The 12,117-nt window shown below is 48.9% G+C and overlaps 1 protein-coding gene and 1 long non-coding RNA gene across 2 annotated transcripts; one reads left to right on the forward strand and one right to left on the reverse strand.

Annotated features, from left to right (window-relative positions):
- Window positions 1-1,564: 1,564 nt before the first annotated feature.
- Window positions 1,565-1,935, reverse strand: LOC123055068 (uncharacterized). Its single transcript, XR_006426501.1, has 3 exons — window positions 1,877-1,935; window positions 1,697-1,798; window positions 1,565-1,621 (listed from the first exon to the last, which is right to left on the reverse strand). It is a non-coding gene; the product is annotated as an uncharacterized lncRNA (long non-coding RNA).
- Window positions 1,936-8,597: 6,662 nt separating this feature from the next.
- On the forward strand, window positions 8,598-9,793 carry LOC123055069 (heavy metal-associated isoprenylated plant protein 39). The gene is made up of 3 exons (XM_044478977.1): window positions 8,598-8,795; window positions 8,919-8,994; window positions 9,124-9,793. The coding sequence occupies exons 1-3, from the start codon at window positions 8,790-8,792 to the stop codon at window positions 9,477-9,479; spliced, it is 438 nt and encodes a 145-aa protein (XP_044334912.1). The 5' UTR covers window positions 8,598-8,789; the 3' UTR covers window positions 9,480-9,793.
- The last annotated feature ends 2,324 nt before the right edge of the window (window positions 9,794-12,117 follow it).

Below are 12,117 nucleotides of genomic sequence, written 5' to 3' on the forward strand. Positions count from 1 at the left end.
CAAATCTTGAAAATTTGAAGAATTTGTCCGTGGATCATAGCAATATCCTGGAGTACTTCGTGCATATGTTCTCTTCACAGTTGTTTGCTTGCTACGTATCAATCCTACTTCACATCATCTTACTATGTTTGCATATGCTAAAAAATTCACGAAGTCCAAGTGCAACGCCTACCTCGAGGGCGTTGCACTGTACAGTGTGGCGCCTCCAAGCTAGGCGCTGCACAGGTCTGTAGCTATCCAGAGAGCAACAGAAGGTATGGCAAGTTACAGACATGTGTGGCGCCTAGCCCGGAGGCGCCACACTGTACAGTGCAGCGCCTAGACGCTAGGCGTTGCACTGTACAGTGTGGCGCCTCCAGGCTAGGCGTTGCACAAGTCTGTAGCTATCCAGAGAGCAATAGAAGGTAGGCCTCCAGTTTGGGCCAAAAATTTCGCGAAGTGTTTGTGCAGCGCCTAGCTCGGGGGCGCCACACTGCACAGTGCAACGCCTAGCTGCCAGGCGCTGCACTGTAGGGTGTGGCGCCTCCAAGCTAGGCGCTGCACAAGTCTGTAGCTATCAGAGAGCAACAGAAGGTAGGCCTCCAGTTTGGGCCAAAAATTTTGCCAAGTGTTTGTGCAGCGCCTAGACCGGGGGCGCCACACTGCACAGTGCAACACCTAGCAGCTAGGCGCTGCACTGTAGAGTGTGGCGCCTCCTAGCTAGGCGCTGCACAAGTCTGTAGCTATCCTGAGAGCAACAGAAGGTAGGCCTCCAGTTTGGGCCAAAAATTTCGCTAAGTGTTTGTGCAGCGCCTAGCAGCTAGGCGCTGCACTGTAGAGTGTGGCGCCTCCGAGCTAGGCGCCGCACAAACCCTTAGTGTTTTTTTTTCATTCAGACTGGGTCATTTTCAGCCACAGTTCAACATTTCGTATAATAAACGGTAAGGTTCAAAAAGTGTTCAACAAAGACATCATTTCTTAAAAAGGACCATCACAATAAGTTCAAGTTTAACATAGAGCTACCACCAATCCAAGTTCAATGACATAACAAATTCCACATTAATAAGAGCTACCACCACTCTAAGTTCAACATTATAAATAAAGGACGATGACTAGTGCTTTCCGCGCTTGCTGGCTCCTCACCCCCTTTTGACGCTTATCTTCTTCACCTTCCTAGGAAGAGGAACCCGCTCCGGCTCCGGCTCCGGTTCCTCCACATCATCTACATCGTCATCCAAAGCCGCCATCCGCGAGGTGCCGACCGTCCTTTTGCCTCTTTGGCCTCTTTGGGTGAAGTCTTCAGGTGTGTACTTGTTGATTCCATTCCTAGGCTTCAACTCGTATGCAGACCGAGCCTGGTACGTCCCCACGGTCATATCATCAGCAACCTATGCATCAACAGAAGATATGGAAAGACCGTGTGTGAGGATATAGTTAGCAATGCATCAACAAATGGATATATATCGTCATGCCATACCTCTTGGGTGATCACACCCACATCCTCATCCTCCAAAGGTTCACCATGGCCCTGCCCCAAAGCGGGATCTGATGGTGTCGCCGACTTAGACCGTTCTGGTGATATATACTCGGGGTCACGACAACCGAAAAGGTTTGATAGCCACCTTAACTTTTGGCCCTGGCGCTGCAACATGTACAAGTGAATGAGACATGGAACGTAGCAACATATGTTAAGTGCTAGTTTGAAGGAGATGTGAACCTTAATGAATGCTCGAAGTGCACCTTCCCCATCGCTTTTGCTAGCCGGGGTTGTTTCCAAAATAGTCTCGGTCTCATCAGCTGCTTTCTTGATCTGGGCACGCTATGAACAGAAACGGTATCAAAGTGTTAGGCAAGCGAAGATGTGAATAGTGCGAATGGAAAAGCAAAAAGGGCAAACCACAAAGTTCATCATTGGAGCTGAAGGGATCACTGAGTTGCCTTTCCTGACTAATGTGTTGTACTGGTGCTGGGCTACCTCATCAAAAACGGTGGGTTCTTCCAGAATCTCCTCAGCATACGCCGGCTTGCATACCTCCACGCGGGTACTTGCAAGAAACCATGTGAGATAGTTGTTGAATGCGATCGGGCAGTGCTCACGAAGCTGGGCTCGTTTTCCAGTCCTTGCTTGCTCCACACTAAGCGCGAACTGTACGACATACTTCCTGTGATGGTTGGCCCAATCCTTGATCTTCCGCTGCTTTTTCCTATCCAACCTGCAAGTTAGAAACCGAATATTAGCATCATCGAAACCGTCGAGAAGCTGCTAAGTGCTCAAGGTTAATTATATCTTACGCGTGTAGCAACTTGTCCGTGTCCTTCCACTCCGGCGGGTGTGGCTGGAACAAACCAAACTGGCGGAACACCCGATGTGGCAGGTGAAGCTCAACCGCCCAGTTGCATATCAGTGGGCACCGCATATGCCAGAGTTCCCTATCCGTAGTGCACATCGGATTCAGCCTGAACTCCATTGGGTTACCAAAACTCTCTCTTTTTCCATACGGCTCCCATTCCACCTTCAAAATGGGATAGAATGCAAAATTGATATCGAGTTACGATACAAGCATGATAATCACTTATGCAATGTCGGTTCACCTGCTCAGGCGTGATCGCGTCCAGCTCGCTCTTGTACAACTTGTACATGATCGAGGGATCATCCGTCGTCTCATTTAACACATCCCACTTGTGAGCCCAAGTGGGGAGCCGTAGTGGGTCGTCTTTGTCGTCCCCATCCTCGTACTTCACGGTCTTCGGTCGTCCAACCGGCAAACGCTCCCAGCTCCATATGGAAAGTGCGAGCAGACAACCACCAACACCTCCAGTGTGCCTACAACAGGCTTCGTCCAACTGCACATAAAAGAGAACATGGTCAAATTTGCCGCAAGAGCGCATTGATAATGTATCAATGAAGTGAAAAGGAAACAACTTCATACCTGTCGATACAAGTAAGCCAGTGTCGCCGAACCCCAACTCCATTTGCTATCGAAGACGGTCAACGCCTTCAGCCACATCCATGGAGCATTCTTGCCTGTGCCATCAGCACACATAGACCTGGATATCACGTACCACATGTAGACACGAGCATATGTCTTCACCGTGTCCTAATTAGCATCCTCAGGGCAAGTACTGAAGTTCGATGATATCCACGTGAAAGTAGCGCCGGCTGCGACTCTTTCCTTCTTCTTGTCTTCTGCTTCTGGTTCCCGAGGCTCCGGAGGAACCATACCGATAAGGCATGCATCTGCGCGCGCCACCCATCATAATCGGTGTTCATACATAAAGGATTCCCATCGATAGAAAGACCGGTGATCATAGCAATATCCTGGAGCGTCACGGTCATCTCCCCGGTCCGAAGATGAAAAGTGTGTGTCTCCGGCCTCCAATGATCAATAAGCGCGGTGAGTGCTGCAGCATTGTTGGGTGGCGTCGACCGGTGGACCAACTGAATGAAAGGGAGAAGTCCTGCCTCCCTTACATACGGCGTGTACCGCTCATCATAGCGCATCCATCCAAGGGTGACCCCGTGAGACCGAAGCTTCAGAGGTGCAAGCTCCTACAAACAAACAAATCATAACATTACATATGGGGCATTTGTGTTTGAAAAAAATACGAAATTCATAACACCGGCCACTTTCAGTATTACCAGCTGCTCCACCGACATAGCGTACGACCGGTGTTGTTTGTCCCAATGATCATCGAGAAGCCAAACCATCCTAACAATTTCAACAAAGCATTCTTGTCAACACGATTATCTTTTCAATTCAAAAAAACTAAAGTAGGCCTACTAGATGCAAAATTCAAAGCATATGTATCCAAAGTATTCTTGCCAATACAAATATAATTTCAATAAACTAAACTAGGCCTACTTCATGCAAGATTCAATACAAATATCTTTTCCATATAAATAACATGTCAACCTATGTATCCAAACTATATAAATAACATGTCAACCTATCTATCCAAACCACATTCTAATCTAACAAGGGTTCCCCAAATCTAATACATGCAAGATTCAAACAAAAGTTCACCAAATCTAATACATGCAAGATTCAAACAAGGGTTCCCCAAATCTGCGAAATAGCATGCATTCTATGGATAGAAAGAAGGGGATCGGAGAAAAATACCTTCTAGGATGGATTGGTGAAGAAGTCCACGGGCCAAATCGTCAGATCTGAAGATTTTTGAAGATGGGATTGAGAGGGGGAGAGGAGCCAGCCGCCGCAACGATGCTTTTGTAACTGCTGAATAATGGGGTGGGTGCGGGAGGCCTAGCGCGCGGCGGCTGCATCTAAGTCAATGTGCAACACCCGAGGGCTAGGCGCTGCACATTACACGTGTGGCGCCTAGTTCGGAGGCGCTGCACTGCGGGATGCGGGGCCCAGGGCTGCCATGGTGGACAGAGGTGCAACGCCCCCGAGTTAGGCGCTGCACCGTAGGGTGTGGCGCCGGCGTGGCGGGCGCTACACAAAAGGGTCAGGGGTGTGAAATAGTTTTACAGACAGTTCATTTTGTGAATTAATTTTGTCCAGAGGTCAAAATTGTCAAATTTGCTGACCGGACGTGTACGTACGACGAGTAGACACGATTCAGCAAAGTCATCCGGCCAATAGTGCCTTGCAGATTTGCGGCCGTCCCCATCGCGTCGCGCGTCATCCGCCCCGTCTAGAGACCTGAGTCTCGTCAGACCTCCACGCGCGCACGGCTCTCCTCCTTCCCCACCAAGCGCGCAACGGCCGATCGAGCCGAAAGGGAAAAAAAATCTCATATCCACCTTTGTTAGTGATCAGCCTAAAATCTCAGAGCTTTTAGCTTTTCCTCATTGTTAAATCTGCTTTAATTTTAAAATTCCCACATCATGTATACTTCGTTCACGAGTCCTAACATCTGATCAGGACCTACTGCATTTGTTATCTGCAGGGTCGCAATAACAAAAAACATTCCATCCCCACTGCATTAGCAGCACGTCGTCCATGATCCATGAGCACACATTTTAATTCGTTCTTGCCTAGCAGGCACCGGGACCTGCATCTCTGCACGGCGATTGGTCCATCGGTGAGTGGGTGGATGGACTCATCCGGCTCCGTTCACGCACCGCATGGACAGTTGGCGCGTGCGTCACCGGTTCACCGAGAATTTTCCTCTAACCTTTTTGTGTGGATTATTTTATCCATTTATTAGCAACGGAAGAGCGCGAGAGCTGAACGGTTTAGTGCACGATGGGATTAATAAGCACGCTTCCATTTTCATGGCGAGGGAGACGTCGTCGTCCTAGTGCTGCCGTGCCTTTTTGACGGAGATACTTGCCTGTCAAGGTTCCGATTGATGCATGTGTATGTCGAGGACGAATGGATCGTGGCTGATCATGCACGCACGCACTCGGACTTCAACCATGGAAAAGGGTTGCGAGCTTTTGGACTGATTTTCTTCTGTGGCGTGGCGACCGGAGTTTCAAAAGGCGGCGGTGTTTGCCCGAACGAGGAAGGCGCGCTACACGGGACAAAGTCTGGTTCCTCAAGAGGAGGCCGCGTTCGTGGTGACGCTGATTAATCCCCTGAATGACATGTGACCAAACAGTTAACAAACTCTACAGCGGCACGCACCGGACTGAATGCCCGAGCAAGGAAAAACGTAATGTGGCGTTTCTCTCTCTTGCTAATTCCGGGCCCTACGTGGTTGACGGCTGACAGGCTGCGGGTGCAGAACTCCTCCTGCATGGCCGCATGCCACCGCGGATCCCAGAGAGCCGCCCGAGCGGAGGTGGGCAACGGTGAGGGCACGGAGGTTAGTGAATTGCAGAAAACATCGACATTGAAGGCTAGAGTTGCAGAAACCACATTTCTACGGTTTTGTGCCAAAAACCACTAATTCGGCTAATTTTTTAAAAAAAACACTAGTCACCCGCTTAGGCCATTTTAAGTACGATTATGACAGGTGGGTCCCACCCACCCACCCACCCTGATTTCTCTATGCAGATAACCGACATCTCTCCATTTATCAGTGTGATTTCTCTATGCAGATAGCCGGTTGCTATGCGTACGACGGCCTTTCCATGCCGCGAAATGGCTCCGGATTATGCTCCTAGAGCACTGTTCCTGTTCTGTCGCCAAATCTTCCGTGACAATGTACCCGACCGACCCAGGAAAGGCACCCATGTTAGGGGATACACGCTTATCGTTTACGTCATGAAAGGAGTGGTTTGGAGCCCGTCCGGATTCTAAAGATGCGCCCATCGCATGCATGCATTATTCGCTTGACTCATATCATCAGCAACACGGGCCAAAACGAGACACGTATATGTGTATATCTTATAGGAAACGATCGACCAACTTGCACGGTGGATCGCCGCAACATCAATCGGGTCTGCGCCACTCGACCGGTCGATCGATTGATCTATCCGGAGAGCCGTGGTGTAGGATCGCTATCTACACTGAAGCAGAGTGTAGTTTTAGCTTGTCTTGCACCACCGCCACGGGGAACCAGCTAGAAGCGTTCCATGACGATGACGTAGCATCCAAGTAGAGTATTCAACAACAGTCACTGTCTTGCTTTGGCCACTGCTGGGTTACGTGCTAACTATCTCCTCTGTCGCTGTAGTATCAATGATGATCAGGCATGCCGGACACTATTAGGAAAAGCCAGCGAGAACCGACAGCCCTTCACTCTAGCTGTACGTAGGCAATGTTGGATAGCTGGCCCGGCCGGACGTGTACGTGGCACGACTCGGCAAAGTCGTCCGGCCAATGGCTGCTGTAGCGGCGGCGATAGCGCCCTGCAGATTTACACCTTTATTACTGGCCATAAAATCTCATAGCTTTTAGTTTTTTCGAGCTGACTGATTACGCACTACACCACCGTGCACGCGGTTTACCCACGGCTGCACTCCTCACTGTTATATCTGCTTAATTTTTAAAGCCACGCTACTTGATTATATATGCTAGTTCGTTCACGAATCCTAACATCCGATTAGGACTTAATGCATTGGTAGCATTGAGTAGCACGCCACTGCATTAGTAGCACGTCATCCATGATCACATTTCTACCCAACATTGTTAACACCAAATGTAGCTATCGGTGCGGTGTGTGGGTGGATGGACTCCTCCGGCCCCGTTCATGTTCATGCACGCATGGACTGTTGACCCGTACGTCACCGGTTCACCAAGAATTTTCTTCTAACCTTTTTGTGAGGACTATTTTATCCATTAATCAGCAACGGAACAACGCGAGAGCTGGACGTTTAGTGCACCATGGAATTAATAAGCACGCTTCCATTTCCATAGCGAGAGTAGTGCGCCTTTTTTACGGACATCCTTGCCTCTCAAGGTTCCGATAGATGCATGTGTGTGTCCAGAACGAATGGATCGTCGTTAATCAGGCACCCACGCACTTGGACTTCATTTATCGAGGAAGGCAGAAATGGTCTAGTCTGCGGTGATCGAGCTTGATCTCTTCAACCGTGGAAAAGGGTTGCGAGCTTTTGGACCGATTTTCTTCTGTGGCGACCGGAGTTTGAAAAGCAGCGGTGCATGCTCGAACGAGGAAGGCGCGTTACACGGAACAAAGTCTGTCTGGTTCCTCAATAGGAAACCGCGTCCGTGGTGACCAAACCGTTAACCGTACATCCGATTCCCCAGAAAACTCTGCTGTGGGCTCGTACTAATTCCGGGCTGTACGTGGTCGACGGCTGACCGGCTGCGTGCGCAGAACTAGTCTGACTGTCTTCGCTGGCCGTAGCAAAAACGATGGCCATCATGAGGCCGGGTGTCTTGGGATCAAATCGAATCCCAGAATTGGCAAAAGGCAGCGACAGCACTGCGCTACACTCCAATGCCAGATCGGTCCATGGATCTCCAAAGTCAGTCGGTCAATGCTCACTCAGCCCGGCCTGCACGTGTACGTACGATCGACGAGACGACCCGGCGAAGTCGTCCGTCCCGGCCAGGCGGCCACTGGCCACCGCGCGAGCCCACTGGCCCCGTCGTGCTCCTTCCCGGCTCCGCGCACCTCCACGCGCACACGGCTCTGTACTGCACAGTAGTATACTACTCCACCCACCTGCCCACTCGTCCAAGCACAAGCAACCAACGCAGGACCCCTCGAGAACGCACTGAGCCACAACAAAAAAAAAGGTGTCGAATCGATCCTTACGATTACGTACTAGTAGTAGTAGTACGTCTTGCCAAAAGAAAAGTACGGCTTGCGGCACCCCTCAAGAAGAAACTACGGGCTGTTTGTTTTCTAGCAACACTTTGCCACACCTTAGGTTAGACAAGTTTAATCAAGTTAGGTGGTTATTTGGTTCTAACCATACCTAAGGCATGAATATTTTTATGAGTAATGAACCTCACATGTCATAGACATAAAATGTGTGGCAAGATTCTTTTAGGCAAGCCAAAATATGACTAACAATTTGAGCAACTCAAGTTAGGCAATTGTGGCAAAAATAATGTGGCATAATCCACCGGTGTTTGTCCATCGCCAGTGGGGGGCTTCGTCGCGGCTTCCTTGGCCCCAACGTAAACGCAAACGCCGGGCCATGCTCTCGCCACGCCACGCCGGGTCGCGCTCCGGTGCCAGCCGCCTATAAAACCAGTGGCCTGGCCACTCCCCTTGCCGCCCAGATACACATACCATTTGTCCGTCGCCAGTGACCACAAAAATCATCACCAAAGCCAAGAGAGAGATACACAGTACACGACGCACTCCGGCCGTTCCATTTCGCTCCGCCCTCCCGCCTTGTCCCGTTGCTCAGCTCCCGCCGGCTCGCCCCGAGCAGTTCGCCGCCGTTGAAGCACACTCCCCGGTCGCTCGCCGCCATGAAGGTGCGTGCGTGCTTGCTGTCGATCGATCGAGCTGGGGGTTCATTTGGTTCCCTTTTGCGGTTCTTGATTGCTGCTTGCTCTGGTTGCTGATTTTTGTTTTTGGCTCTTGTCTGATCGCTGCAGAAGGTTGTGCTGAAGCTGGACGTGCACGACGACAGGCACAAGGCCAAGGCGCTCAAGGCCGTCTCCGGCCTCCACGGTACGAGCTCATCCCTGTTTCCTCCTTCCGTCTTGCTCTAGTATCTTGCTCTGCTTCGTCGCACGGAAGTAATTATGGGCGGAATTGAAGGCCGGAATCCTTATCCATCTTGAATTTGGACTGCCTCAGGCATCGACCAGCTGGGCGTGGACATGAAGGACCAGAAGATGACCATCGTGGGCACCGTCGACCCCGTCGCCGTCGTCGGCAAGCTGCGCAAGCTCTTCCCCGCCGTGCACATCGTCTCCGTCGGCCCGGCCAAGGAGGAGAAGAAGGACGACAAGAAGGATGGCGGCGGGGACAAGAAGCCCGCCGGAGACAAGAAAGAGGGGGACAAGAAGGACGGCGACAAGAAGCAGCAGGAGGCGAAGCCGGTCATGCAGGCGTACCCGCCCTACGGCTACGCGCAATACGGCTACCCGCCGCCGCCGCGCTACTTCGTCCGCAGCGCCGAGGAGGACCCCAATTCGTGCGTCATCTGCTGATCGGCGTCGGTGCCCACCCCTGCCCCTTGGACATTCCGTCGCTGTCCCGCCTGTCCTCCTCTGCTGCTGCCGCCGCCGCTGCCAGTGGACAGTACTTGGTAGTTGCTTTACTGATCAGCCTACCTGCCGCAGCGAAGCCAGCGATCGACGGCGAGCGTTACAGCTACGTATAGTATAATACGACCGTGTAACTACCGGTTGCATCGATAGCTGCTGTTTGGCTTATTTTTTGCAAGATGTAGTACTACGTGCATCTGCTCATCAGTTTGTAGAGTGCGAGAAAAACTACTATAAAGAGAAAGAACTTTTTGATAGTATCTGAATTTCAGAAAATGCGACCCAACTGAAAAGTACTTTTGTTTGTTCTCCTGATGGAAAAAAAAGTGTAAATCAGTACTAAAACCATCGTCATTCACGTCACATGAGTATACTTAAATTCGGCTCAGCTGACTCAAGCGAAATCGCACTATGATTGCGAAACGGTCTTGCAAAGTCTCAGTCGACTGAAAATTAACGAAGTCTCAGTCGATGCTATATCCACGAGATCTTACATTGAGATTCATGTATTTTTTTCTTTAGTTTTTTCTTTTTCTCTCTTGTATGTTATGGCACTTGATTGCGCCATGGTTAAATCTCAGTCGACTGAGACCTAGCCACACCCATTGCGAAACTGTTGTGCGGCGATGTATACATGCACGACGGCTGCATGATGGCTAATCCAACCGTATTTATGCGCCGGGTCTCACCTTTATATACACAGGTAGAGACCCGGAGGCTTACAGAGTCCCTGCCGGCTCACACAACGTGACCGGCTCGGTTTCCAACTAATCATGCCATACATAGCAAGTCATCGTACGGCCGATCATAGGCCCGGGTCTTGGGCTTTCACCAGGCCTGCTCCTATGAACCTCCATCTTTCATACTCCCTCCGTTTCTTTTTAGTTTGCATATAAAATTTGGTCAAAGTCAAACTTTGTTAACTTTGACTAAGTTTATAGAAATATATATAAAGATTCACAATATGAATCAATGTTGTTACATGCATCCACTAGTAGCAAACTGGGATTTCGTTCGGGCCTGGCCAGCCCATTAGTCCCGGTTGTGCACGAACCGGGACCCGTGGGCTGCATTAGTCCCGGTTCGTGAGCCCAAGGGTCCGGCTGGGCCACGTGGGCCACTGGTCCCGGTTCGTCTGGACCTTTTGGTCCCAGTTCCACGCATGAACCGGGACCAATGGGCCTCGCCCTTGGCCCATGACCATTAGTCCCAGTTTGTGCCACAAACCGGGAGTAAAGGGTTGGTCCTCGTTGCGGTCAGAGTTTAGTCCCACCTCGCCAATCGAAGGGCACTCACACCGGTTTATAAGCCCGTCCCTCTCTGCCTTGTTGAGCTCCTCTCAAAATGAAAATAGATGCCCTTATACAGGGAATTTGACCTAAATTCATAGTGAATTTCTCTGAAATTCATAGAAATTTATTATGAATTTAGGTTGAATTTTCTCTATAAGCGCATCTATGCTCTTTTTTTTATGTTGGGGTTGACGATCTTTACAGACTTTTTGTGTGTTGAATATGCACCATTCAAAATCAGTCTCTGCTTTGAATGGTTCATTTTGAACACACAAAAAGTCTGGAGTTCAAATAAGTTCAAGAAAATGAAATCCCTTTGTAACACATGAGTTTTCGTCCGAAACCCTGATACTTCGAAAGAGATCGTCCATTTTGTTCACGATCCACCTTTTGCCGGGACCCTCTCAACTTTTTAGCACATGCTATGTGGGTGAAATGATGATACCATGCCAACTTTCAACCTTTTCAGAGTTCATTTGAAATGCTTTTCAATTTAAAGTTTATTTGAAATGCTTTTCAATTTTAGGGTCTTATGACTTTGAATGGTGCATTTTGAACACACAAAAAGTCAGGAGTTCAAATAAGTTTTAAAAATGGTGCATGAAAAATAACAAATAAAATAAATAAGTAATTAGAAACAAAATAATATAAACTTTATTAAAATATATAAGTAGAAACAAAATAAAATAAACTTTAATAAAATTTATGAAACTAAAATTAACAAAGTATTTTCTGTTCAAAACATTATAATAAACCTCTAGTATTATTGAAACTAAAATCATATAAAAGTGATGCAACTAAAATTATCGAAGTATTTTCTGTTAAAAATCATTAAAAGCAAAAAGTATTTTCATAAAGAATTTTTTTGATAGAAACTTTAATAGCAAAAAGAATTATCATAAAGAAAAATAAATAAGTAATTAGAAACAAAATAAAATAAAATAAATAAGTTTTTTGTTGTAAGTAGAAATAAAACAAAATAAATAAAGCAAAAAAGAAAACAAAAAACAGGCAAAAAATAAAAAATATGCCACCTACTGGGCCACCACGGCCTGAATACGACTAGAAACCCATCCATGGGCCAGGATTCAGGCCCGCAGGAGGCCCAGTAGGCCCACAGGCACATAGTGAGAGATTAGGCCCGAAAGCCTGCAGTTGAGAGGAGCTCGAGAGGGTGGGCGCAGCAGCGCTTATAAACCACTCTCGAGCCCTCTCAACTAGCGAGGTGGGACTAAACTTTTGGCCGCGACGCGAGCAGCAAGAGGCCTTTGGTCCCGGTTGGTGCCACC

The sequence above is a fragment of the Triticum aestivum genome, chromosome 2D, assembly GCF_018294505.1.
Source record: "Triticum aestivum cultivar Chinese Spring chromosome 2D, IWGSC CS RefSeq v2.1, whole genome shotgun sequence".
Lineage (NCBI taxonomy): Eukaryota > Viridiplantae > Streptophyta > Magnoliopsida > Poales > Poaceae > Triticum > Triticum aestivum.